General features: G+C 39.6%; 3 protein-coding genes across 3 annotated transcripts; all 3 read left to right on the forward strand.

Moving 5' to 3' along the window:
- The first annotated feature begins 3,030 nt into the window (after window positions 1-3,030).
- On the forward strand, window positions 3,031-5,688 carry rsl24d1 (ribosomal L24 domain containing 1). Its single transcript, XM_070831466.1, has 6 exons — window positions 3,031-3,184; window positions 4,307-4,420; window positions 4,505-4,577; window positions 4,708-4,771; window positions 4,956-5,041; window positions 5,295-5,688. Exons 1-6 carry the CDS (start codon window positions 3,104-3,106, stop codon window positions 5,360-5,362), a joined length of 486 nt encoding a protein of 161 aa, XP_070687567.1. The 5' UTR covers window positions 3,031-3,103; the 3' UTR covers window positions 5,363-5,688.
- Window positions 5,689-7,448: 1,760 nt separating this feature from the next.
- Window positions 7,449-10,024, forward strand: arpp19b (cAMP-regulated phosphoprotein 19b). The gene is made up of 3 exons (XM_070830761.1): window positions 7,449-7,633; window positions 8,159-8,281; window positions 8,917-10,024. Exons 1-3 carry the CDS (start codon window positions 7,595-7,597, stop codon window positions 9,085-9,087), a joined length of 333 nt encoding a protein of 110 aa, XP_070686862.1. The 5' UTR covers window positions 7,449-7,594; the 3' UTR covers window positions 9,088-10,024.
- An 865-nt stretch (window positions 10,025-10,889) lies between these two features.
- LOC139200922 (unconventional myosin-Va-like) lies at window positions 10,890-25,954 on the forward strand. The gene is made up of 40 exons (XM_070830100.1): window positions 10,890-11,011; window positions 11,382-11,492; window positions 12,002-12,173; window positions 12,469-12,613; window positions 12,724-12,880; window positions 12,969-13,112; window positions 13,521-13,602; window positions 13,722-13,829; window positions 13,937-14,043; window positions 14,169-14,434; window positions 14,524-14,605; window positions 14,686-14,826; window positions 14,966-15,091; window positions 15,500-15,583; window positions 15,868-15,987; window positions 16,329-16,426; window positions 16,523-16,609; window positions 16,739-16,847; window positions 16,962-17,173; window positions 17,260-17,416; window positions 18,185-18,424; window positions 18,583-18,831; window positions 19,455-19,548; window positions 19,643-19,785; window positions 19,963-20,076; window positions 20,553-20,687; window positions 20,841-20,897; window positions 21,162-21,389; window positions 21,490-21,557; window positions 21,644-21,718; window positions 21,805-22,003; window positions 22,460-22,553; window positions 22,648-22,791; window positions 22,912-23,066; window positions 23,149-23,238; window positions 23,328-23,472; window positions 23,575-23,854; window positions 24,413-24,587; window positions 24,675-24,755; window positions 24,845-25,954. The coding sequence occupies exons 1-40, from the start codon at window positions 10,985-10,987 to the stop codon at window positions 24,995-24,997; spliced, it is 5,454 nt and encodes a 1,817-aa protein (XP_070686201.1). The 5' UTR covers window positions 10,890-10,984; the 3' UTR covers window positions 24,998-25,954.
- Window positions 25,955-26,411: the final 457 nt, after the last annotated feature.

Here is a 26,411-nt window from a genome sequence, read left to right on the forward strand (position 1 = left end):
ATGTCTGTTTTAGCATTTTTTTTCCCATTATTTTATTTTTTTTAACTTTCTACCTGCTTGTCTGTGTTTGGCGTTGTCTGTCCAAAACCAAAGCTCACCCATGATGAATGTTGAAAAGAATGTCAGAAATGTACTGTGATACATTTTCATTGTATTTAATTACTTTCCACTGGAGCAGAGGGTGTAGTCGAGCCCTTTTGACCAATTATCTACCTCCATGTTGTGTTGTTGTACATACATTACTACCTCCTTTTCATTATCGCAGACTCAGGGGACAAGGTGAAAACATTTCATTGCCACGTCTTGTTACCTCTGCTGGGGCGTTATTATACAGAGATCCTCATTTTTTAGATTGCCTGAACTTTTGTTTTCATGGTTGAGAGAGCTTTTGTTTCACATTGTTTGTCTTTGAATGATGTATGTTGTGAAAATAACAAGTGCATTAGATATTGCCAAACTATTTGAGCTTTATCATAAAATATTGTTTGGCATTTTCAGTGCATTGAACTCAAAGCTTTAAAATGGCCTTAATATCGAAAGGGCTTTGCATACCAATATGAGAATATGAGATCCAAAGACGGGAAAAATTGTACCCAAAGAGTTTTTGATAATACAATAGATATTCTAAGGCAACCAAAAATAGAGTGGATGTATATTGAGGGTGCGTTTGCCAAAATATTGTTTTCACCAATGATGTAAATTTTTATTAGAATGATGGTTTGATGCTTTTCTCAGTGTACATTTTCTTGATGCTTTATTCTGGTGAAAGCTTTAGCACAAGTCTCCCCGGCTTGCGCTCCATTTGCCTTCTAGACCATTGCTAAACGCAGCGGTGATGCCGATGCTATTATCCAAAGAGTTGTCTGCTTCCTCAGATGGGTACGGCTTTTCATTCAGTTGATCCTTGGTACTATGAGATGGAAATTATTGACACAAGACCAAAGATCTGGTGTGTCCTGCCAGTGATAGATGATGATATTTATTCTCTGTGTGGAGAATCATCTGTTACCGTTCACCGATGTTGCTGTATGGGGAAGAATTCTGTTTCTCTCTCCATCATTTTTCTTGTCCAGGTGTGACAATGAAGGATTCTGACTATCAAAATATAAACCCAATGTGTGAAGAGCAACATAATCAATTTTTATATCTTTGTAATACAAAAAATCCTAACCAAAGAAATTTGAAGTCTATTTAGTGATTTTCTTTGGTTTTCATTTACATTATTTGCATTTAAATGTGATATAATTTCCAATGGTTATGATTACTAGAAAGGCATTTTTACATTTTTTTAAAAGCTTGAGATGTCATAAACTGTCTGTTTTGTCGCCATGAGATTTCACCTGAATGATCCTTAGGTTACATTGGATACTTTAATTTAGATTGTCTTTTTAGCATGGTGTTGTAAACAAAAACATTTCCCAATTTTAATGTGACATTTTTCTAAATTAATGAGGCTGGTTTCAAGTTTTCAAGTTTGTCTGTGATGCACTGATGTAACAGGTTCATTTGAAAGCCGCAGATAATTTTGCTAACTTAACTCAGGTGCCAAATGTAGATTTAGAGTGTAGAGTTAACTGTTATTATTTAAGTTATGGTTTTCTGATATTTCTGCTTTTGAATTCCAAAGTACATGTTTCAACCCAAAGTGAGCAACAAAGCAAATTATTTTAAGTGTTGAAATGTTGCAACACACTTTTTTGATACTCTCAAGATGATCACAAATGCTAGATAATAAAATTGTTCTTGGAAAAATACATTTTTTGATGTGCTTTGTCTTCTTGTGCTTATCAGTTTGTGTGTATGTTTGTGAGCAACTGAAACTCCCATTTAGATATTTATAGAAAAGTTAAATCGACAAAGAATGTTTTAATAGCTGTATGTAGAGTTATATGCTACATATGCAGCTTGTTAGAAACAATAGTACAGGTTCGGACAATATGATACTATTTACCAGATACCCCAAATTGTGTTGTGTTCTGTAAAACTCTTTCTACCATCAACAAGAAAAGAAAAACAAATCTCTTTTTCAAAACAGTAGAGACAGTACGTTTCTCACAGGTAGTGGAACCATTTTTCTCTATTGTTCGGTTGAATGTGGGCAACCTAATTTTTTTTTGTCATTTTTTTCTCACAGAAAAGAGAAAATTTGGGTCTTCTACTGACTTTTTATTTTAGTGGATAGATGAGAAGTGTGTGAGAGAGGGAGGGGTAGGTGACATGCAGTAAGGGCCACAGGCTGGAGTCAAGCCCGGGCCGCTGTGGTGAGGCCATAAGCCTCCATGGTACTCTTCTACTTCTACTGACTTTTTAAGTGAAAGGATGTAAGATATGTAGAAATATGTTTTTCATTGTTTTATAAATTATTAAAACTCAGCTCATTACTAGGACAAAGATGACTAATATTAATTCCACCTATTTATTTCTATGGTTTATCCTTTCACCTGTTTTACCCATTGTCATATTGTCAATAAAAAAATTTGGAAGTCACCATGTGATCTGTTAAACCAACAACCTGCCAACTCCTGTAAGTACATGACATGACTTTCACTTTCATCCATGCTCCAATGAAGGCCAGAATAACTTGGTGAAAATGAGGTTCGTCAGCTCTCTGTTGAAGAGTGTGTGTGTGTTTGCAGTTTTCAACGTTGGTAATATACGACTTTGATTCAGCAGCACAAACAAACATTTAGGGACTCAGCCTTTCAAATGTTTGTTAGTAATGAACTGCTTTCTTATTTGAGTAATTAATTCATTTCAATTTCTTAGCTCCTTTATATATATTTACTCTATTTATTGATGTCGTCATTTATTTCGTCGTGTATTTCTTTAAAACTGAACACTTTGGGCCACCGTAGAAAAATCATGGACATTCCCTATTGGACAATGTGAGTTTATCTGGAGATGTATTTAAGTTCAACCTCATCCAAAAACATTGGTGGTCTTTCATCATGCTCACCAACAGAGGAACCAGCAGGGGGCAGCAGGTCTGCACCAGGCGCTTCAGCTGCCAGAGTCGACTAAGAAGAAGAAGCGGGGGAAGAGGAAGAGGAGGAGGAAAGAGTGGTTGTTGTCAGTCGTCGCACGCAGCATATCTGCTGTGAAAATGCGCATCGAGAAGTGTTATTTCTGCTCGGGTCCGGTGTACCCTGGGCATGGGATGATGTTTGTACGGAACGACTGTAAGGTAGGACACCGTCTTCCCCCTCAGAAACACTGAAACGCAGAAGAGAAGCTCTAGTTTGGCCTGTTAGCAAGTTGGCTAATGTTAGCATGCTAACATAACGTGCTGTGTTCACTCACGTGGGATCAAGGCAGAGTTTTTAGGAGCTGACGGACTGTAAATAACTCTATGTGGTGATTATTTTCATCTGTGTTCAGCCATTTATAGTGTGGAGATGAAGCACACAACGCTAATTTAGCGTATAACCCGTAAGATCCACGCTGTCATTGCTAATAATCATGCTGGGGACATTTAACGAGCAGGGCCTCGGCTGTAGTTTATGGAGTAATCGCGCCCTCTGAAGGTAAAAGAGGAGCTCGGACAAATCACAAACACCCGACTACTCCATCTCTGTCAATATTGAAATGCTTGTACAGACTGTGCCAATGATATATTTTTATTTTTAGATTAAAGTGTGTGGTACGGACATCACTAGTGTTAATAACATCTCTCTGACACAGTCACAACAAAGGGCATAATAATATTTAAGGGATGATATTTTATTTTTTTACTTTGCTATTCTGTTGTATAGTACTATTTAATTTACTTAAGTTTCTATGACCTACTAGCTGTTTTTTTTACTGAACAATTGTTTATTTTTTTACATTCATAATTGTTATTTTTTTGCTGGAAACCTTGTACACCATTGGCAAAAGTGTTTTTAACAATGTGGTTGTGCCAATAAAGCTAATTTAAATTCCGAAAAAAATTCATTTGTATGGTGTCACTGAAAATCACAGGAATGCCTAACAAATATTTTTTAACATAATATAAACATGAACACAGATAACGGTTTATCTGTATGAAGCTAATATCAGGCTGATTTAAATAAAGATGCTTGTGACTCTTGACTAATATAACGTCAAATCTTTAATCCTGAATATTTCAAATATGCACCTTAACTCTATAGAATTTTGTAATTCTTCAAACTAATTTTATGCTCCTGGCAGGAAAAAAAATAAATATAGATATCCTTACAGGTCTACCTGTTCATATTAATTGAAAACCCTGTGGTTTCTTCTCAAGTTAATTTATGAATTATTTGTTTTTTCTGTCTCTCACTTCTCTCACTTTGAATAAATCTAGGCCTTCAGATTCTGCAGATCAAAATGCCACAAAAACTTCAAGAAGAAGCGTAACCCAAGAAAAACAAGATGGACCAAAGCTTTCAGAAAGGCGTCAGGAAAGGAGTTGACTGTGGTGAGTTGGTTGTCTATGGAGCACTTCCTCAGTGTCCGTAATTTGTTTTACAGTTACTTATCTAGCGAACGCCCTCTCTTTCAGGATAACTCTTTGGAGTTTGAGAAGCGCAGACATGTGCCTGTTAAATATAGCAGGAAGCTATGGGATAACACAGGTAATGTGGAAATGTATTTTGCACATGTACTTGTTGTGAAAATGTTGCGTCATGTGATTTAAAAAAAAAAAGAAAAAAAAAAAAAGACAATTTTTTCTGACGAGTCTTGTGTCACTTTTAATTCCCACAGTGGAGGCAATGAGGAAGGTGGAAGAAATAAAACTGAAACGACAGGCAAGATTTATCATGAACAGGTGAGCTGTAATCCTGCTATATATGATATAAACTAAAACCTTAAGATTTTGGGCCTATCTTTTGAGTTTATCTGGGCTACCACCTTCTGTTAAATAGTTGTTTTTTTTTCTATGGCAAATTCACTATTAACAGGATTTGGGCACCCTGTTTCCTCACCTTTACTGTTTTGTCTCCACTTTATAGATTAAAGAAGGGCAAGCAGTTGGAGAAAGAAGAGGCCATCAACGAAGTGAAGAAAAATATTCACCTTATCAAAGCACCCCATGCACGTAAGTATTCATGGAGTTGCCAAATAGTCAATTTACACAGCACATTATCAAGACAACAATGCAGCTTGATACAAACTCTACCTCATGTCCACATATGTTAATAAAAAGAAAGGATTTGTCCTTTTATCTCCCTCTCACAAGACATGGACAGCGATTAGAAGAAAATGTTTACAATGTATTGAATTGAATGAAATACTGCATTACGTGTTTCCTTAATATTAATCTGTGATTCAAACTTTTTTTCTTTTTACAGACAAGGCCAAACAATTGGAAGACAAAATGGTGCAGAAGTTACAAGAGGACGTCGACATGGGGGATTAAAAGAACTGATCTTACAGCCAAGGTGTTTTGTTTGTGTGATGAAACTTGTGAGCAAGTTGACCTTGAATATTGTAGTTCTGTTTTGGAATTACAATTTCCAAATGGCTGATGATGGACTCAGTAATGCATTCAGTAAAAAAGTTGCTGTACAAGCTCTGAAAGCATTGACCTTACAAAGATCTGCCTCCAAAGCAGCAACAGCAGCAGTTAACCACATATCCCCCAGTTATTATATTCTGTGTGGTAGTTAAGAATTTACTTTATCCTGTTGCATAGTACAATATGTTCCAGAAAAACAACAAAAAAATTAAAATATCTTTTGCGAATTGCTCTTTTGTTTCTTATTTTTTCTGGAAACTAACTCCCCAATAACCTACATTAAAACCAGATTTGGTGCCAAAACGGTGGATTTGTTTGAAGTTGGAGAAACTATAAGACATGTTACTTTTGTGTTGCATGTGAACCCCTGTTTTTCAGAGGTCATTGTGTTACTATAAACATTATGGAAGAGGAGACTGTTAGCTGTACTTTCCTACACTGCACACGATTGATGTATAGATTGTATAATATGAGCACCTTTTTAATGTGTAACTGAAACTGTAAGTGTAGTCCACTATCAGGAAACATCTGTCACTCTTTAATAGCTCATTTGTCAAACCATTTTACTTCCTACACTATCCAGGTTCTGCTATGATAAGCATAGATATTACAAAAAATGTATATTCCTAAGTATTGGCATGTTGTCTGGTCTTTTTCCACCCCTTAAACACAAATTAAGATGCTTTGACTAATGTGAAAAAGTCTGATTGGCCTTTGCCACCTGTGACAGCAGATGGGATAACTTAAACTTAACAGTTGAGAGATCCTATGAAATGCATGACTTCTTACTATCCTCCAAGCCGCGAGAAATCTGTTTCTTCAAAAACATTCCTGCAAATTAATCTGCTAATAATTTAGATTATACTTAAGTGTCTTACAGAGGAGGAAGAGAGGAAGTTCTAAATAGGAAAATCCCAATTACTTGTTTTCAAAACGTGGAGGCCGTAAATTTGTTTTACTCTGCAGGTATAATGTTGAAAAAGTTCACGTTAAATTGTCACACTTTCACAAACAAGTGCCCCTTTCCTGGTCCTTGATTTTTTTAAACATGAATTTTCTTCTAACAGACATCACATCTGGAACAACAGAGACATATTACATAAACACTCTTCTTTATCTTTATTCTTTATCTATTCTTTAATCTTTATTCTTGGAAAACTGGTTTGTCAAAGGAATTTATCCTCAATTCTAGAGGTTCAATAATTACCCTGAATTTGCAAACAAGTATGGTATTCCTATACCACCAAGGGAGTGTGTTTTAGTGTTTGATACGATCCCCCCTGGTGTTTTCATGTTTTTCTCTGTAGTCTCTGAACTGATGTTATTACCACTGGGTTCTGTAGTTACTGTTGTGGGCTGGACCTGGTTTTCTTTCAAAATGAACAATAATAATTGTGATATACATACTTAAATAAATAGTAAATAATGAGAATGTGCAGTTTTGCTTTTTTAATTACCCTCCTATCGAAACAAATCAACTCTATATCATTAATCTGATCTTATTATTTGCAAAATCACATATTCATAGATCTAAATTTTCCAGTTATAAACCAAATTTTATAATATTTAAAAATGAAGTAAAAAAATACAGCACTTAAATTCAATTTTCCAAAAATAGAAAAGCAATCATGCAATCAGTAACACTGAACATACACACCCAATATGAGCTGTTTATGAGCTGATTTTTGAGTGCTGTGATGTGAAAAAACTGGGAGGAAAAATAGGGATATCTCTGTTTGTCTCATATAGGAAAACAAAGCCGATGTTTCTATGAATATTATATTTTCAGCACATTAAACATGCTACACAGATGAAGATGTTGCAGTCATGGCTTTTTTTAAATTAAAGCATAAAGGCATTATCTGTATATGTTATATAGCGCATATAAGATTCAGTATAAAAGCACATCTGTCGCACACCTGTCGGACAGGTGACACATGTCATGTGATCCGGTGGTCCCCGATTCTCTCCATCCGTATCTCTGACATCGACTCGCCGGCCTGTTGCTGGACAGGCTGCCGCTCTCGCCCGCCGAGTCACTGCTAGCAACGTTACCACCTTTCATCTTCCAGGCGAGCTGGTGAAAAGGTTACAGCTACAGTCCTGCGAGCAGACCAGGGAATCACTACAGCGATGTCCGAGGAGGTTGAAAGGACTTCGGAAGAGCAGCAGGTAAATCGTAACGACGAACCATTTAACTATTTAGAAATTTAAGTAGGAGCTGGAGCTGCTAGCGCGGCGAATCTGGTGAATTAGCAGGCGGCTAGCAGGAAGCTAGTTAGCTTGTAGCTACTATTTGCTAATGACATCAACGATGCTGCCGCCAAGTAATTAGTTAATTAGCTACATTTATCGTTTGTTGTTGAGGCAAAATATAATCTCGATGTTTTCCAGCTAAGGAGTAGTTTGCCGCAATAAATTGTTCACCAACTGATAGCAGAGCTAACATCGAGTAATGCTGTGGTTAAACATGCTAAGTTAAGATTGATGCTAGTGCAAACATCAGTTGGAGTTTTCCCTCATGGCGACGCCTGCATGTTGTCAAACATGAATAGTAGCCACAGTAGCCATAATTGCTGCAGCTGCTGTCAGAATATATTGTGGAACTTCTTTAATCGCTGTTGTCACATGTACTATGAACCAAATGTCAGTTTTTCTCCCGTCAAGTCATCCATACACTCTGTGCTCTTTCAACAGGAAATGGAGGACAAAGTAACCAGTCCAGAGAAAGCAGAGGAGGCCAAACTGAAGGCCAGGTATCCTAACCTTGGAGCCAAGCCTGGAGGCTCTGACCTCCTCAGGAAAAGACTTCAGAAGGGGGTGAGTTTCATATTTGAACTCAGCAAGCTTCTCATTTGAAAACCTTGTCTGATGTTTGGGTCTGTGGGTCGCTTTCAGTGTTTGCTTAAAGAAAAATTATGTGACAAATTTCTTCAACTTCAGACTCACTGGCCATGGCATATTTTCTGTGAAGAACATATAAAAGGTATATCAAGTGGTTGCACACTGAACACTCCCCTACGCATTTATGTTGCATACGTGGCGTCTGGATCCACTGGACCAGAGGGTTTTAAAAGTCACTCCATCTGATTTTCCTGTATACACTTGTAAGTTCCATGCGTGTGATGAAGCTGCATCACAGGCAGCCCTGATCCTGATTCTGTACTTGGGTTTTTTCCTGAGGCTGGCTGTGCATGGTCTGGTCCTGTGTCTGGCTGCAGATGGGCTTTTTTTAGGAGCTGGTTTATGTTCAGTCTCATCCTCTTCTTCAAAATCACTGTTATGTTCTTCACAGAAAATAAGCCAATGAGTCTGAGGTTGAAGAAATTATTAGTTGCATAATTTTTCTATTTGCAAACATTGAAAGCGTGTTTCCACAGACCCGAACACCCCAACACAAGGGTTAAACAATACCAGTCTTAATAATCTCGCTTTATGTCCTCTTGTTTGTCCAGCAAAAGTATTTTGACTCTGGTGACTACAATATGGCCAAGGCAAAAATGAAGAATAAACAGTTGCCATCAGCCCCAACAGAGAAGACTGAGATCACAGGGGGGCACATCCCAACTCCTCAGGACCTGCCTCAAAGAAAGACTCCCATTGTGGCCAGCAAACTGGCTGGTTGATGGTTTTATGTTTACTCCTTTGTTACCATTCCAACCCTCACTTCACGTCTGCCGTTTACGTTTTTGTTTATTTTTCATCTTTGTATGTATTCTCTAAAAACAAGTGATGTAATAAGCCAAATTCTTGAGGGAAAAATGGCAATTGTCAGACACTGAACTGTCAGAGTAAAATCCAACAAAGTAGTAGCTGAAAATGTCTCTGGAGACCTTAGATATTGTAGGGAGTGATTTCTACATGTCACACTCGTAAATATGAATGGATGTTGGTGCTGTCTTATTTTCACTGTTTCGGATATATGCCTCCATGCAAATTGTCAAACGGCAGCAGATCTGTTTCCATCACTGCAAAGACATATTGTTCCACCATGTTACTGATAATTACATAGGAGACAGAAAATATTATCAGAGTTTGCATTTATGTATGTGTGAGGTGGAAGAGTAATTTACAGGTATGCCTTTCAGTTTGAAACTTTTCACCTGCTCGTATGGAGGCATGTCTGTTTTAAATAGTGAAACGTGATTCTTCTTTGTTTTTTGTTTTCTAATCTTTGATCGTGTCTCTCCCTCCCTCTGTGATACTCTTTAATTCTGTGCTTTCTAACCAGAAGATTAGATCACAAACACTTTATAGCCAGTTGTGTTTTAATTCATTTTAGTGACATCTGTTTGCAAAGGACTTGCTGCTGGTCTTCATCTCATCCTGACCTCTAAAATGGCCTTAAAAGTAACGAACCGTTGTTCCTCTTGAGCAATATTTGCTCCCTCAGTGAGAATCTTAGTTGTGAATTTTTGCCTGAAATGTCTGTCACTGTCTGACTGGAATCACGTAGGATTTTATGGAAAGAAACTCCCTCGACGTGTCTGGAGTGTGCATGTGCATTTACTGTGCAGTCACACTGTGCCATTTGTTTTGTAAATAAAATAGTTTTGCATAATATCTAATAAGTTCACTTATTCAGTTGTATGTGTGTCTGCATTTCTTTCAAATGTTACAAAAGAAAACTGCAGTTATATTTTTTATATATTTCATTTATTTTTTTTACACTTAGGCTTCTGCTTGAATACACAATAAATTGGGTTTACTGCAGGCAAAGAATCAACTACATGAAGATGACTGTTGTCTCTTGTATTATATTGACCAATTTCTATTAAAATGTGTTATATTTAACCATTAAGGCATATTTACAAATGCATTATTTATAGTAACTTTGAGGTAACCAAGTTAATTAATGAAAAGTTCAATAAAATGAGGGATTATAACATACATGTAGCCTGCATGTGTTTACAATACAATAACCAGTACATTGTGGAGGTCAACTTCTTTGTATACTGGTCTGGACTGGAGTCTCTTGCATGTGAAGCCTTACCTTGTCAAGTAAAAGGTCTTTAAAATGCAGTCTACCTAACAGTACTTGAGCAGTAGTTTTCCTGTGAGGCAGGGGGGTAATTTTAACCAATATTTAAAATTAAAAGGGGACAAAAAAGAAAATACAAACCATGATCATCACATTGTAGTATTCAGGATAACCACACCATAATTAAATGTTAAAATAAAAAGAGAAATTGGATATTGAAATGTGTACACACTGACCCCAGGTTTAAGGTGCTGGTGGAAAGAGTGAAGTCCTCCCTTTTTCTTTCACACTATCAGTAATGCACATGTTGCACCGTGGCAGTGTTTTGTGGCCATGAGCGCGTTGGCCGCTGGGAGGCACGCAAGACGCGCGAGAGCCAAACGTGTGTGGGCACGCGGAGCTGAGTGACAGCTGTAGTGTCAGCAGCTGAGTCCTCCTCCCAGCGGAGCAGCTCAGAGAAAAGCTCACGTTTCTACACTCCGGGAGTCAGAGAAATGTCCGATCTTGTCAGGGAAAGTTTCTGAGGGAGCGAACTGTGAGACATGGCAGCCTCTGAACTTTACTCCAAGGTAGGTAGACTGGATCAAATGCGTCTGTGTCGGTTCTCCACTTCATTCAACAGGCTTTTCTCGAACTATCGTTGGTTAATTTGTGGTTAATTATATCTGTTTGATCATGGAAGTCACTTATAAGTGTTTATTTCACCGCTTTGGGAGTTTTTTTTTTTTTTTTTTTAAATCTGTCTGCCACAGATTCCCCGTATCCGTCTACATTTCACGCATGACTGCTGTCTGGTGACTTCAAGTTAGCGATCCTGCCATATTTCCAGAGGTCCATGCCTCACCTCACCTCAGTTTAGCTGTGGTTTTGAAAAAGACTGTGTCCCAGTAAGTCCAGTTGGTCGGATGGCCCTGACCCAGTTTCCCCTCTGTCCATCAGTATGCCCGTGTATGGCTCCCAGATGCAGCAGAAGTGTGGAAGCCAGCAGACCTTATCAGAGATTACACTCCTGGCGACCTGACGCTGAGTCTGCAGCTGGAGGATGGCACGGTGAGACTGGCAAATGACACACACACACACACACATACAAGGAGGTACACACAGGTAGATCAAGGTACTGAGGTGGAAATGGGTGTGTGATGTCCTGTCAGAGAGCCTTGCAGGCATATCTCTGCATGAATCCTGGCAATGGAAGCTCGTAAATCTCTGTGTGCTGTGTGGGATTATTGGAGGCAGCTGTGATGTTTGGTAAACTCACGTAGAAACACCTCCTGCATCTCTGTGCAACTCTGTTGTCCCGTGTTCAAACCAGCAGGACGGACAGTAGAAAGGCATAAATGTGTGGCTGAAAAATAGTCTACGCTGTTGCTACCTGCAGCTGTGATGTCGAGTTTGGACATGCACTTCAGGTATGGAAATAAGGCCGGGTGTTATCATGAGGGAACATGAACACGGCAAGCTCAGTGTTTGCTGCGTAGCTTTAACTCATCAGCTGGTGCTAAGAAGTTTGTGCTTAATCACCATGTTTGCCCCCATGTCAACATCTTGTGTCTTTCTAGGAGGTGGAATACAAAATAGACCCCCGAACCAACAGCCTGCCTCCGCTAAGAAACCCCAACATCCTGGTGGGGGAAAATGACCTCACAGCTCTCAGCTACCTCCACGAGCCTGCAGTGCTACACAACCTCAAAGTGCGCTTTGTCGACTCCAAGATGATTTACACGTACTGTGGTAATGAGTTTCATCTCCTCTGACACACTATCACTGTCACTGTAGACTTTGGAGCCCTGCTCACTGTACAGTCTGAGATAATTTACAGTACATAATGCTGATTATTGCAGCGCAGGTTGCTCTTAAAGCAACACACATTCAAATGTATTTGTGTGTATGAATTTGCGATAAATAATGCATACAAAACAACTACATTCAGGGTTCAGTGCTCATTCATTTGAATCCATGTCAGATGACATACATTTATGCTGCTTTAAGCGAATCTAATGAGAATTTTTCTCCTTGTGGTATTAAGGAATTGTCCTGGTTGCCATTAATCCTTATGAGAGCCTGCCCATCTATGAAGCTGACATCATCAACGCCTACTGTGGGCAGAACATGGGAGACATGGACCCCCATATATTCGCAGTAGCAGAGGAAGCTTACAAACAGATGGCCAGGTTCATTTTATGCTTTAAAGCAAGTTAAATGTTAATTTGCTTTTACGCTGATACTCTAAATTAGTTTTAACTGATATTTGGCTCGCATGCCACCACATCTTTTCCCACAGAGATGGGAGAAACCAATCCATCGTAGTGAGCGGTGAGTCGGGGGCCGGCAAAACCGTCTCTGCTAAGTACGCCATGCGTTACTTTGCCACAGTCAGCTGCTCCTCTGGTGAGACCAACGTTGAGGAGAGAGTCCTCGCCTCCAGCCCCATCATGGAGGTAACATCCAACCCTGCAGGAAAATCAGACAAAGTTATAAGATGAACATAAATGCAGTTACCGAGAGCCTTTTGTGTGCTTCTTCTAGGCGTTTGGGAATGCCAAGACAACACGGAATGACAACAGCAGTCGCTTTGGGAAATACATTGAGATCGGGTTTAACAAGAAGAGCAGTATCATTGGGGCTAACATGAGAACATATTTACTGGAAAAGTCTAGAGTCGTGTTTCAGGTAAATTTGATTTGTATGGATTTAACTCGCATGTCTTCAGGTCGCTTCCTTCAGTGTCTGAATGTGACCTTTCCTATCTCCCCATCTGTGTTTCTCATGGTAGTTAATTGATTCCCAACACTTTTCTTTGCATCTAACATACAACATGTGTATATCTTAGCACCGTCATTACAAACTACATAAACCATTTAGCCTTCCCGCCCCTTGACTCACAAAGATGGCAACACACTGGGTTTAGTTGAGCAACCGTTTTCAAGACACAATTTAATATCAGTTAAAGCCTGAGCTTAGCATTGTATTTGCAGCTCATCCATGCAGTTGAAAGAGCTATTAAGTTTACTGAATATGTTTGTTGCACTTGTGTAATTTCCCTTGCTTTCATTTTACATCTGTTTGCACTACTTTCAGGCCCACGGAGAAAGGAACTACCACATATTCTACCAGCTGTGTGCCTCTTCACATTTAGCAGAGTTCAAAGCCTTCAAGTTAGGTATGAGAGTAACTGAAATATCAATTTTCATTTTAGCACGATTTCCAAACAAAAACATTTGCAATAGCAGTTGCAACAGACCTATTTAGTGCAGTATTTGATATGATTAATGTTTGAAGGTTGCGCAGATGACTTCCACTGTACTAACCAGGGTCAGAGTCCAGTCATAGATGGAGTTGATGATGCCAAAGAGATGAGCAGTACCAGAAGAGCTTTCTCACTGTTAGGTGGGTGTTGGTTTGCATCAGTACTGTACACATACCTTTTTTTGTGTATGCGTTGCCTGACATGATTGATCCTCATTTATTGTTTCATTGTTCTGTTTTCGTGGTAGGAATCAGTGAAAGTCACCAAATAGCAATTTACCAAATTCTGGCTGCTATTCTCCATCTCAGCAATGTGGAAGTGAAGGATCAGTCGGCAGACAGAAGCAGCATCTTGGTAATCACTGATTACTCCTGGACACAACTAAAGATATTTTGTCTAGTATATATTGTATTGAATGTTGTATTGAGGATGTGTAGATCATTACCAGTATAAGATCGTCATTGTAAATGTGTTTCCAGCCAGATAATTCCCACCTGATGGTGTTTTGTGAGTTGATGGGGGTGCCCTGTGAAGAAATGGCCCACTGGTTTTGTCACAGGAAACTCAAAACGACCACAGAAACCTTTGTCAAGTCTGTCTCCAAAGTGAATGCAGTCAATGGTCGAGATGCGCTAGCCAAACTCACCTATGCCAGACTCTTCACCTGGATTGTGGGCTGGATTAACATTGCCTTAAAATCTACAGCAAAACAACAGTCATTCATTGGTGTGCTCGATATTTACGGGTATGTTTTCATCTACAGGTTTCTCTTTTTCTATCTATGCTCCCCAGATGACCAGACAGGTTTTGATTTAAATATGTATTCCTCCTCAGGTTTGAAACGTTTGACATCAACAGCTTTGAGCAGTTTTGCATCAATTATGCTAATGAGAAACTTCAACAACAGTTCAACCAGGTACGCGTCTTTTCCACTTCAACATGTTCATTTTGTTGTCAAAGTGTATACATTAATCATTTTCATTTTTCCCCCTCCAGCATGTCTTCAAACTAGAGCAAGAGGAGTACATGAGAGAGGAGATCTGTTGGACACTGATAGACTTTTACGACAACCAGCCATGCATTAATCTGATTGAGGCCAAGCTGGGCATTCTAGACCTTCTGGATGAGGAGTGCAAGGTAAAACACCTTTTTTTTTTTTCCTCCACAAATAATCTGTTCAGCTACTTTCCACTGCAGGAATCTCCGCCCTGGTATGTTTGGAGGTTATGAGTAAGGCCATGACTAAGTGATGTGTCAGCTCTTCCTCTTTCCATAGATGCCCAAAGGCTCTGACGACACATGGGCCCAGAAACTGTACAACACCCTCCTGAAGCAGCATGCTCACTTTGATAAGCCCAGGTTATCAAACAGAGCTTTCATCGTCAACCACTTTGCAGACAAGGTAAAACACAGTCTCACGTGGAGGTGGGATTGCATCTCAGTGGTCAGCATGCCTCACTGCAAACACACACAGCATGTGTTAACCCCGTGATGGTCTGAAGAGTATAACCCCCGTCTTGCCCAATGTGTGCTGGGATAGGCTCCAGCCAGCTCCTACCCTGAACAGAACAAGCAGTGTGGAAAATGGACGGATGGATGGATGACTCATGTTTTCAAATCAGAGACAAGCGTGAAATTATAATCACTTTTCCTGCAAAGTCTGTTTCTAGACTTTTTTACCTTCATCGCACATTTCTGGATTGTATTAATTAGAGCAGCACTAATCAATCTACTTCAGACACTGAATTATGAATATGACCTTTGCTCTTTCAATCAAAGAACACTGTGTGACATGTTCCCTCGTGCCTAGGTGGAATACCAGTGTGAGGGTTTCCTGGAGAAAAACAAGGACACGGTCAATGAGGAGCAGATAAATGTGCTGAAAAAAAGCAAGGTGAACTAGTTTATGAATAGTTTCTTGTATTCTCACTTCCTAGTCCTCCTACTCTCTTCGTGGAGGACAGAAGAGTTCAATATTAACACCTGCTTAACTAAAAGCAAACAGCTGTAAAATATATTTTGTGTTGCAAGTCCCAGGGCACACACCCGAGAATTGTTAACCACAACTATTGAAGGAAATCCTCCCTCGTTTAATTTTAGACTGAAAACGCTGCCATCTGCTGGTCAGTGCTAACTTTGTATTTTGTCGCTTTGATCTCTGGAAAATGATCTTTTCAGTTTGATTTGGTGCTGAAGCTGTTTGAGGATGATGAGAAGGCAACAAGTTCCGCGAACAAGCCTACCAGTCACAGTGGAAGAGCTAGTCAGAGGGATAATAAGAAGACTGTTGGACTGCAGGTGAGAGCAGACAACATGATGTTCCGTGGTGTGTGATAGTTTGTTTGATATACAGTTACAGTTGTCATTGTCATGGAAATTATGTTATTAACAGTTTTTAACAACTGATTAAAAATATGGAAAAGTTGGGGAATTATTTAAAAAAATCTATATTTCTAGTTTAATGGCTTCCTCAGCTGGTCTGATTTTAGATGCCTTTAAGGAAAAAATGTACAAAGTGATCGTCTGTTAAGATATTCAGTTGAACTGAATGTTCACGCACATTTTTTACATGTCATTAATTACCATATTTACTCATCAAGGATTTATTTTGTTGCTGTTGTTATTTTTTTAAAACTTAGTTTCGACAGTCGCTACATTTGCTGATGGACACGTTGAACTCTACCACTCCTCACTACGTCCGCTGCATCAAGCCAAATGACGATAAAGCTCCATTCACGTGAGGGTGATTTCACATAATTATCTGCAACAAGCATGGAAGAAAAAGTATCACACCCACTTTTGTAACGTGTGTTTGTATGTCATCTTTATAAAGCTTGGATCCTGTGAGGGCTGTGCAGCAGCTTCGAGCCTGTGGCATCCTCGAAACAATCCGGATCTCAGCAGCAGGTTTCCCATCAAGGTAGAATATCAACAACAGCATGTGGTGCAGAGTACAGGCCCATAGGCAGTTGTGCACACAGCTATGTTTGTTATACACAAACCTATGAAATTATATACCCAACTTGTATTATTTATATAAATATTGTAGATGGACTTATCAGGAGTTCTTCAGTCGTTATCGTGTCCTTATGAAGCAAAAGGATGTGCTTCCTGATAGAAAACAAACCTGCAAAAATCTCCTGCAGAAACTTATAGAGGTATGTCTGAATTTTTAAAAAGAATTCCCATAATGTTAATAACAACCGAAATGTATTCTCCACAGACCCTCTAAAATATTACACATTGTATGCTACTCTTTATTCTGCTCTCAGGACCAGGATAAGTATCAGTTTGGCAAAAACAAGATCTTCTTCAGGGCTGGTCAGGTGGCCTACCTGGAGAAGCTGCGCTCTGACAAGCTGCGTATGGCTTGTGTCCGCATCCAGAAGACTATTCGCTGCTGGCTGGCCCGCAAAAAGTACCTGAGGATGAAGGAATCTGCTGTCACCATACAGAGACATGTGCGGGGACACCAGGCACGCTGGTGAGTGTAGACACGAAGCAACAGCGGAATAAGAAGTATAAGGTGTATCTAATCCTAGCTGGGTTTTCTTTCTTCTCTTTTGTCAGTTATGTTAAGTTTCTGCGAAGAACCAGAGCAGCTGTTGTCATTCAGCAGAACGTGCGTATGTGGCAGGCCAGGGGACGATACCAGCGGCAGCGCTCTGCAGCTATCACTATTCAGTGCCTCTTCAGGGCCTACATGGCTAGAAAGCAGTACTATAAGGTAATGTCATGCTTGATAAAACATTTTAGAGGCCTTTAAATAATAAGATGAATTATAATTACACCTGTGCAAGGTCTCAATTACTGGAAGGTGTTGTAGTCATTTAGATTTTACTTAAATAATGTCATGGTGTTTAAAAGAATTTTAAATGGTATTTTCTCAATCCGGAGAGGAACTTGACAGTGGAAAAATACAGTAACCACCAGCAACCAGGGGCCTTCAGGAAAATGGGATTACTGCCTCTTAGATATAACATGGAAAACTTCACAGCTCAAAGGAAGCCCACATGTGCCAGTAATAACACTGCATTGTTTTACTGGTCCTAAACCTTGATTGCTATGTAGAGGGAGTTAAGGGGGAAGAGGGGAAGAGGTGCACAGCAACAATAGTAACACTAACTAGTGCATTAATAATAATAGGAATATGACTAATAATGGATAGTATGAGAAATAATGGATATGACTATTAACAGTAATAGAGACAATTATCATTCTGAATTTGTTGACCTCATTTACACTTAAAAGTCATTTTTAATGTTTACAGACATTTTCATTGGAGTTGCATTGCTACATAACAGCTTGGTTTCATGTTTACTTCCTGTCAGCTGACGTCTTTCACATTTGCACTGTAACACATTTTGAATGCTTTTATATTGTGGAATAGTCTGGCAGCAGGTCTTGCCGTTACCATTTCACTTATAAACTTGATATTTGTCTATATACTATTATCTTTATAGCATTTTCTATTTTGTTGTTTTTCTTTTTGCAGTTAATGTTTGAGCAAAAGGCTGTGATCATCCAGAAATGGGTTAGAGTCTGGCTGGCTAGATGCCGTTACAGACGCACCTTGGCTGCCATCATCCTGCTGCAGAGCTGTGTACGTCGCATGAGGGCCAAGAAGGAATTAAAGACGCTGAAAGTGGAGGCACGCTCTGTGGAGCACTTCAAGAAGCTCAACATTGGCATGGAGAACAAGATCATGCAGTTGCAGCACAAGATAAATGAGCAGGTGAGTATGGATATCTAGTTTTGTCTGTGTTAGGTAGTTGTTGACTGTGGAATCTACCCGAAGTGAGAAAATGAAAAGCATTGCTTGAGAAACATTGGGTCATTGGGAGGCATCGTATCACATGCGCAGATCATGTGTGTGTGTTTCTCCCCCTGCAGCAAAAAGAAAACAGAGAGCTCAGTGAGAGGCTGAATGCTTTAGGAAAGACCAAGGCCATGGAGAGGGACAAACACAGCAGAGAGATCGAAAATCTACAGAGATCAGAGCAGGAGGCCAGAGCCAAGACAGAGGCGCTTCCCTCACTGCTGGAGCAGCTCTCCTTCCTTCAGCATGAGCTGGAAAACACCCGCAGAGAGAAAGAAGATCTGGAGGAGCAGACAAAAGCCTATCAGGAGCAGACACAACAGGTAGGCCTACCACACTGCATTTAAACGTATCCCACTGGACTGCTCGACAGCTTCACTATAATTTTCTAGTCATTATCTTAATTAATAGGTGGGATTAATAACGTAGTTTGGTGGTGATACGTTTAGTTAAAACCATAATTTACCCCTTAACTGTTTTCCACATCAGGCCGCACAGCAGAAGTTTGTTCATATTTCCCATATTTGTCAACAATTAGTTCATCTTTTATTGTTCAAATTGTGTTTTCATCAATTAGTGGTTTTTTATATATGTTTGCTCATGTTGGGTTGGCTTTTGCTTCTACCACTGGCTGTGCGATTCCACCATTTTCTGCAGCTTTAAGTTTCATGCTCATTTGTTTTAGGATTCATTTTGCTTGTCAGTGTTTTTCAGAAAGGAATTGAGCAGTCCTTCGTTTACATTTTAGGTTTCCTCAAAGCATCTATGGTGGCCTATGGAGTATAAGGATAGAATTTACTGGGAAACATTTGAGTATTAAAATGACAGAATGAAATGCAAAATGGGAGCTTGTAATTTTTGCCCTTTTTAACTTGTTAGGATCCTGGAAGCCATAATGAATAGGAATAAAGAGTAAACACATTATTTTTTCTCCTCTTACAATCAGGTGGTAGAAGAGCTTAATATGAGGAACAACTTGTTGAACAGTGAGAAAGATGAACTGAACAAACTAATCCTGGATCAAGCCCAGCAGTTAACAGGTACTGAGCAGTTCACCTCAAACCTCCACAGTCCCGGAGTAATTGCTGCATTTAGAATGACTAAATAAAAATTTAAAAAAACGTTTTGTTTCAGAAATTAAAACCAACACCGAGAATACAAAACAGCTTGAGAAGGACTTAACTGAAGAACGCACTCGCTACCAAAGTCTTCTGAGTGAACACCTGCATCTGGAGGAGCGGCATAGAGACCTGAAGGAGGAGATGACTCTCAACATTGTGAGAAAACTTTGTTTAGCGTCACAGTGAAATTCCAACAATGGTTGCCATTTGATACGTCCTGATCTATGGGTTTTAACAGCATGGCTTTAGAAAATGTTTCTCATGATGGAACACGTTCACATCTGGCTGTTTATTCCTTCTGTAACGTGCTTGTTTTTTTTCACACCTCACCAGAGTTCAAGCAAACCTGGTCTCAACAGGACAGACTCCAACTACAGCAGTAACTCATCCGAGTTTAGTCAAAGCTTAGGCTCTACTGATGAAGACGACATCTCTGTACAATCAGAGGTAATTTATAATAACTACACAATATTATGATGCATTATCAGAATTGCTTGAAATTCTGTGCTCAGATGTGTCTTTGTGAGTGTGAAATACTCATCCCCTGGTCAAGGTGGCTCTGAAATATCTGTGTTTTCTATACTGACAAAGAGTAGCAGCTGCGTGGTGTGAACACAATCCTTTACAAGGAATTCTGAAAGTAACACATTTTCATGGTAGAAAAATGACCTGGATTCACATAATTTCTATTAGGGTTGCTATTGAGAAAGATGTAACCAGCAGAAAGAATTTTATTAGTGCCACAAAAAAGGGGAAGGAAAAGATAGTCCTTGTTGTGTGTTGGTGTATGTGTTGATGAGCATCCACAGCTAACTGGACACTTATTCCCCACAACGGCTATGGGGAGATTTTATAATCCCATTAGTGCAGCATTCTTTGTTTGTGAAGGGATTCATCAAGCAGTGCTTGCTGTGTTTTATTAGGATGAGCCCCGGCTGACAGCAGACCTGCCAGTCCTTCTGAAGCTCCAGAGGAGAGTGAAGGAACTGGAGCAGGAAAAACAGTCACTACGCCAGCAGCTGGATAACAAAGAAGAGGCCCAACAGGAAAAAGCAAAAGTACAAACTGAAACACCACTCTTGTTTCTTAATGTTGAAACGAAAATGTATTGAACAGACAGAAGAGTTTTCTACACTATTATTATTAATATTAGGTTAATATTGGTGGTTGAATAATTGATGTTCACATTATGTACTCATTTTTCTAAAAAGGAGGCTGAGGAGCAGAGAACTGTTGGCAGAACAGAACTGGACTTAGAAACACTGAAGGTATGACCTAGTCAGGTATATGTATTGGGATTCAATCAGATCTCTTGCCTGATAATGAACACCTCGAAGGGCAATATCCCGCTTATACCATGGTCACTTGCCAAAGAAAGTATTTGTAATGTCAATTTATATTTTCATGTGTTTTGCAATGAAAATGTTAAGTTTTTCACAAGACATAAGTTGAAATACTGAATGGCGAATTGAGATAAAAATTTATTTATAGATGTTTTATTTCTCTATGTTTCTCTAAATGTTTTAATGCAGCGGCAGGAACTGGAGTCTGAGAACAAAAAGCTGAAGCAGGATCTCAGTAAGCTGCGGAAGTCTCTGACCAGTGAGAGCAGTGAGTTTATGCCCCCTGCCCCTGGCTCTCTGCCCTACAGCATACTGCTGGACCAACTCAGCTCTTCCAATGATGAGCTGGAGATGAGGAAAGAGGAAGTGCTGCTCCTCCGGTCACATATGGTCCGCCAAGAGGCTTTTAAACATAAGGTGCAAAAATAGATGGCATTGTTACATTTATTGCATTCATATTTTTATTCAGATATCTTCAATACTTGCTGTAATTTATCCCATATGAACTGACGTTTAGGACTCCTTGCTCGGGGAAGGCGTGAAATTAGATCTAAGTGAAATACCCTCATTTCAAGACGTTGACAGGTAAGGACATGTGGCTCCCACTCCATCTTAAATCCATCAGGTGTTACAGTTCAGTGTTATTCAAATTCATTGATGCTGTTCCTCAGATCGGCTGACATCCATACACTGAATGAAGATGGAGAACTGTGGCTGGCTTATGAAGGCTTGAAAGAGACTAACAGGTAATGAAATATTTCTCTGCGGGTAGTTAGTGAGTTCAGGCATGTTCATGCCACATAGAGGTGATTTCTATTCCTCCATCCTCCAGACTTCTTGAGTGCCAGATGCAGGAGCAGCAACGTGTTCACTCTGAGAAGTGCAGGAAGCTGCTCGAGGAGGTGGGCAAGTTGAAGGATGAAAAGGAGCAACAGCAGAAGCTGCTGGCCCAGAGCCTCTTCCTGCCTGAAGACGCTCGCATTGAGGCGAGCCTGAACCATGAGATCACAAGGCTCACCAATGAGAACCTGGTGGGTCTGCTCTCCGGCTGTCCAGACTGCCCGATCTGTCACTCTACCTCTTTACAATTATTATGACCAATAACTTTCACATTGCTGAGATCCTTCAAAATAAACAGTTAAATGTCTTTCTAATTCTGGATCTGATCTATTGACAGATCCTCTTATAGTTTACTTTTTCAAGCGAAATTACATTTATTGTTCTTTTAGCGAACATAGTGACATTGCACCAGCAAAGAATAGCATAGAAACAAATGATATAAAAAAAAACAAAACACAGAAAAGTAAGGAAAGTGTTTTTATGATTTAAAACTTTTTAGGAGTTTCTACCAGGTAAAAATAATTCTCACCATGTTGCTATTTACAGCTGTTTTAATTTCACAGTTTTAAAAATTAACATTTCTATGCTGTCTATGAATTGTTGATTTACCCTCAAACTAATCGAATACATTTACATTACAATTTTAGGAACTCTTGGAGCAACAAGAGAAACAAGACAAAACCATACGCAAGTTGAAAAAACAACTTAAACTTTACATCAAAAAAGTTGAAGATTTTGAAGGTAATCACATTGGCGTTGGCTGTGTTTTATTTCCTTGATGACATTAGCATGGCATTAATCCTGTATTTTCTCATATCGTGTCTCTTTCTTATAGCGAGCGCTCAGCAAAGGAACAATGCCTCTGTGACGAACGCTCCTGTCAGAGCGGTGAACATCACCCGCAAGGAGAAAGAGTATCAGGGCATGTTGAAGTACAAGCAGGGTGACGAGAACCGCTTGCTTAAGAACTTGGTCATAGGTACGTTTTTCCATGTTTCACTCAACCAGATCATTCTGGGCTGTTTTGGGGCTGTGTAACATGCTTCAGTCAGGACACAGCATCTGTGGATTTTGCCTTGAAATGTTGTGATCTTCTCAGATCTGAAGCCTCGAGGTGTGGCAGTCAGCTTAATTCCTGGGCTTCCAGCTTACATCATCTTCATGTGCCTACGATATGCTGACAACGTGAATAATGATCAGAGAGTCAGCACTCTGCTGAATTCCACCATCAGCAGCATCAAAGGAGTCATTAAGGTGAAGTATATAGAAATTTGATCTGTGTCGACAAAGTAACTGATGCATTTATTTTTAATTGATTCTTTAATCGTTTCTACAGAAGAAAGGAAGTGATTTTGAAGTGGTGTCTTTTTGGCTGGCCAACACGTGCAGGTTAATGCACTGTCTGAAGCAGTACAATGGAGATGAGGTAATCTTGAGAAGGCTCTGAGTTGCATTTACATTTGTACGTGTCCCTAAATTAACACCGGATGTCTGTACAACGTCTTTATACTGTAGGTCACACACAACACTCCTAAGCAGAATGAGCACTGCCTGACCAACTTTGAGCTGTCGGAGTACCAGCAGGTTTACGCTGACCTGGCCATCCAAATTTACCGCCAGCTCATCAAATGCATGGAGGACATCCTGCAGCCTCTGATTGGTAGGGAGAAATGATCTCACTTTACATAATAACTTACTTTTCCTCAGAGGCCTGACCTTAACACAACTACACTGAATGTATTTTTTTGTGTTTTATGTGTAGTGGCAAGCATGCTGGAGCACGAGACAATCCAGGGTGTTTTGGGGTCCAAACCGACAGGAATGAGGAAGAGAAGCACCAGTTTCCCGGAGGGGGCAGTTTCGGTGGAAGTCCTCCTGCAGCGTCTCACCCTCTTTCACACCACCATGAGTCAGCATGGGATGGACGCTGACGTCATTAAACAGGTGGTCAGGCAGCAGTTTTACATCATCTGCGCGGTCACGCTCAACCACCTGCTGCTGCGGAAGGACATGTGCTCCTGGAGTAAAGGCCTGCAGATCAGGTACGACACATAACGACCATCGGACATTTGTTATTATACTTTGTCCAATGAAATGAGAGGGGCAGAAGAGTATGGATTGAGTTGTGTAACTTTGTGTGCATCTTCATAGTATTGCTGCATTTAAAGTCCTGTGCTTATATAAGTACAAAAACCTTTTACTAGCTTAAAGTTACAGTTTACGGTTTTGTCCATTCATGCTTTCAACCACTTTCATGTTTTATCACCAAATATGAAGATATGAGGATTTGCTTGCTTGATAGTCAGTGAGTTGCCATTTAGTTTGATTTGATTTATATATTGAATATATATTCTGATATGATTTAAAGATCTAGATTTGATTATCTGATTTGGTTTTAATGATGTTCAACATTATATATTAACACACATTGTAACTGGACAGCCTCATCTTATATTGTGTTAGCTTTGCAGTTGCAGTAACTTGTTTTCTTTACCATACAAACCATATTTTCATTCATCACCAGCCTTCACAGAGCAGATGTCAGGGTTGGACCTTGTTTCAGTCAGTCTGAATTGTTTGTCCAACGCCTTGTGCTTCAGGTACAATGTTTGGCAGTTGGAGGAATGGCTGGTGGAGAAGGAGCTGGCAGCCTGCGGTGCCAAGGAGACTCTGGAGCCTCTCGTACAGGCGGCACAGCTTCTACAGATCAAGAAAAAGACTGAGGCAGACGCACAAGCTATTTGCAACATGTGCGCCGCCCTCACCACAGCGCAGGTCCGGTATCAGTAAACGTTCAGCCTTCTTAATCTGTATACATGATATGTTGCTAGTGTGTTGATAATTTTCTGTTTGTTTTACCAGATTGTAAAAGTGTTGACCTTGTACACCCCAGTAATCGAATTTGAGGAGCGAGTGTCAACCACTTTCATCACAACTATCAAAGTGAGTAGCTGGAACGTTTTATAAGTTTGCTCTTTACACTTAATCTTATATTAAGTAACTATTCAAATTTATCTGCTTTTTTATTTTAGACTATTTTAAAGGACAGAGTTGAGTCCTCCACCTTGATGATGGATGCCAAGAAGATCTTCTCCATCACTCTCCCCTTCACACCATCCTCTGTGGCTCTGGAGACCATCCAGATCCCTGCTAGCCTCAATCTGGGCTTCCTCACTCGCATCTAGACGAGTAACCATTGCCACTTCCACCTCTTCGTTCTGCTTATCAGCCAAAACTGCCTTTTGCCAAAGTTTGTACGAGCTGTAAGGTTTTCACTATCAGTGATTATTGCAGTTCTGGTTTGTTTACATGCATCTATGTATCAGCTTGTCTGCCAAAAAAGTATTTTCAAGGTCATGTCTTGCCATGCCGTATGCACTGCTGATACAGGTGTTGACAGAATTTTATGAATTCCTGGATCCATTAATGCATTAATGGGTATGTTTTTTCTTAAAATTATATCTAAATTCATATAAAGAAATATGACTTTTCACACCATAACATCTTCAAGTTACAAGTGTCTGATCATTGAGATAGATAAATGTATTCTGATAACTATAACGAGTGTTTCCATGGACAGATCTTTAAAGAAATAGAAAACAATGAGCCTTGTTAAAACCATGCATCTTAAAATGGAAACTTTGGATACATTTAAGCAATTGATACCTTAGTTTGAGCTATATTGACTGGAAAAGCTGAGTTCGCCAGCTCATGGAGCTGGGCCAGCAGTGCCTACATTTACCATGATGCATTGCATGCAAGGCTCTGACCCCCAACCTCGACATCCTCTCCGGTCCACTTTCTCTGGATTAGCATCGAACACAAACATCTCAAAAACGAAAAATCAAGACTCAACAAAAACCTGCCCATGTTGAAATTCATTGCAGCAGATCAGAACACACTGATCTGTTTACTTCTTCAGCTGACTACATGTACCAACATCACTGACTGGACATCCACACAATATGTTGCAAAGTTTCCCTTTAAAAGTTCAAGATGAAATTTAGGAGCGCTGTTCTATTTCTGTAGCTTTATATTTGTGTAACTACTAATATCAGGTGATGGTATTTATGTCAGGATGAGGTGAAGGAACAGAAAACTGTTCCAGTGTTTATTTTAATATCTTAATGTTGTTGGTCATATTAAAGGCTGGCTTTTCAGTGACATGGTCTGAAGTGCTTAAAAATACTACACAAAGACTTTCACTACCTCATGAGGTGTTATGGATCTTGTATTTGAAGCTCAGTGTTTTTTTTTCTTTTCAAAGTGGGTAGATAGATAGCCTTCATGGAACAAATTAATTTCTTCTACTTTGAAAGTGACATCTGGACCTAACATGTTCACTATGCAGCTACAGCCTGTTTGCCTTTTATCCCTGCAAATGCTTCATGTATGAAAATAACTAAGAATTCATAAACTATTTATCTTTTGGCACAAAGCTTCTCAGCTGTGCTCACCAGGAATGTGCTTCCTTGTAGAAATCTCTCAGTTAAACAGTAACTTTTTAAACTGGTTTCTCAGTTTTCCAAGTGCAGCGATATTGTGGGTCAGGTTGGTATGAGAAGGTGAAATATGTACATTTTTAAATCATTTTTGCTT

The sequence above is a fragment of the Pempheris klunzingeri genome, chromosome 5, assembly GCF_042242105.1.
Source record: "Pempheris klunzingeri isolate RE-2024b chromosome 5, fPemKlu1.hap1, whole genome shotgun sequence".
Lineage (NCBI taxonomy): Eukaryota > Metazoa > Chordata > Actinopteri > Acropomatiformes > Pempheridae > Pempheris > Pempheris klunzingeri.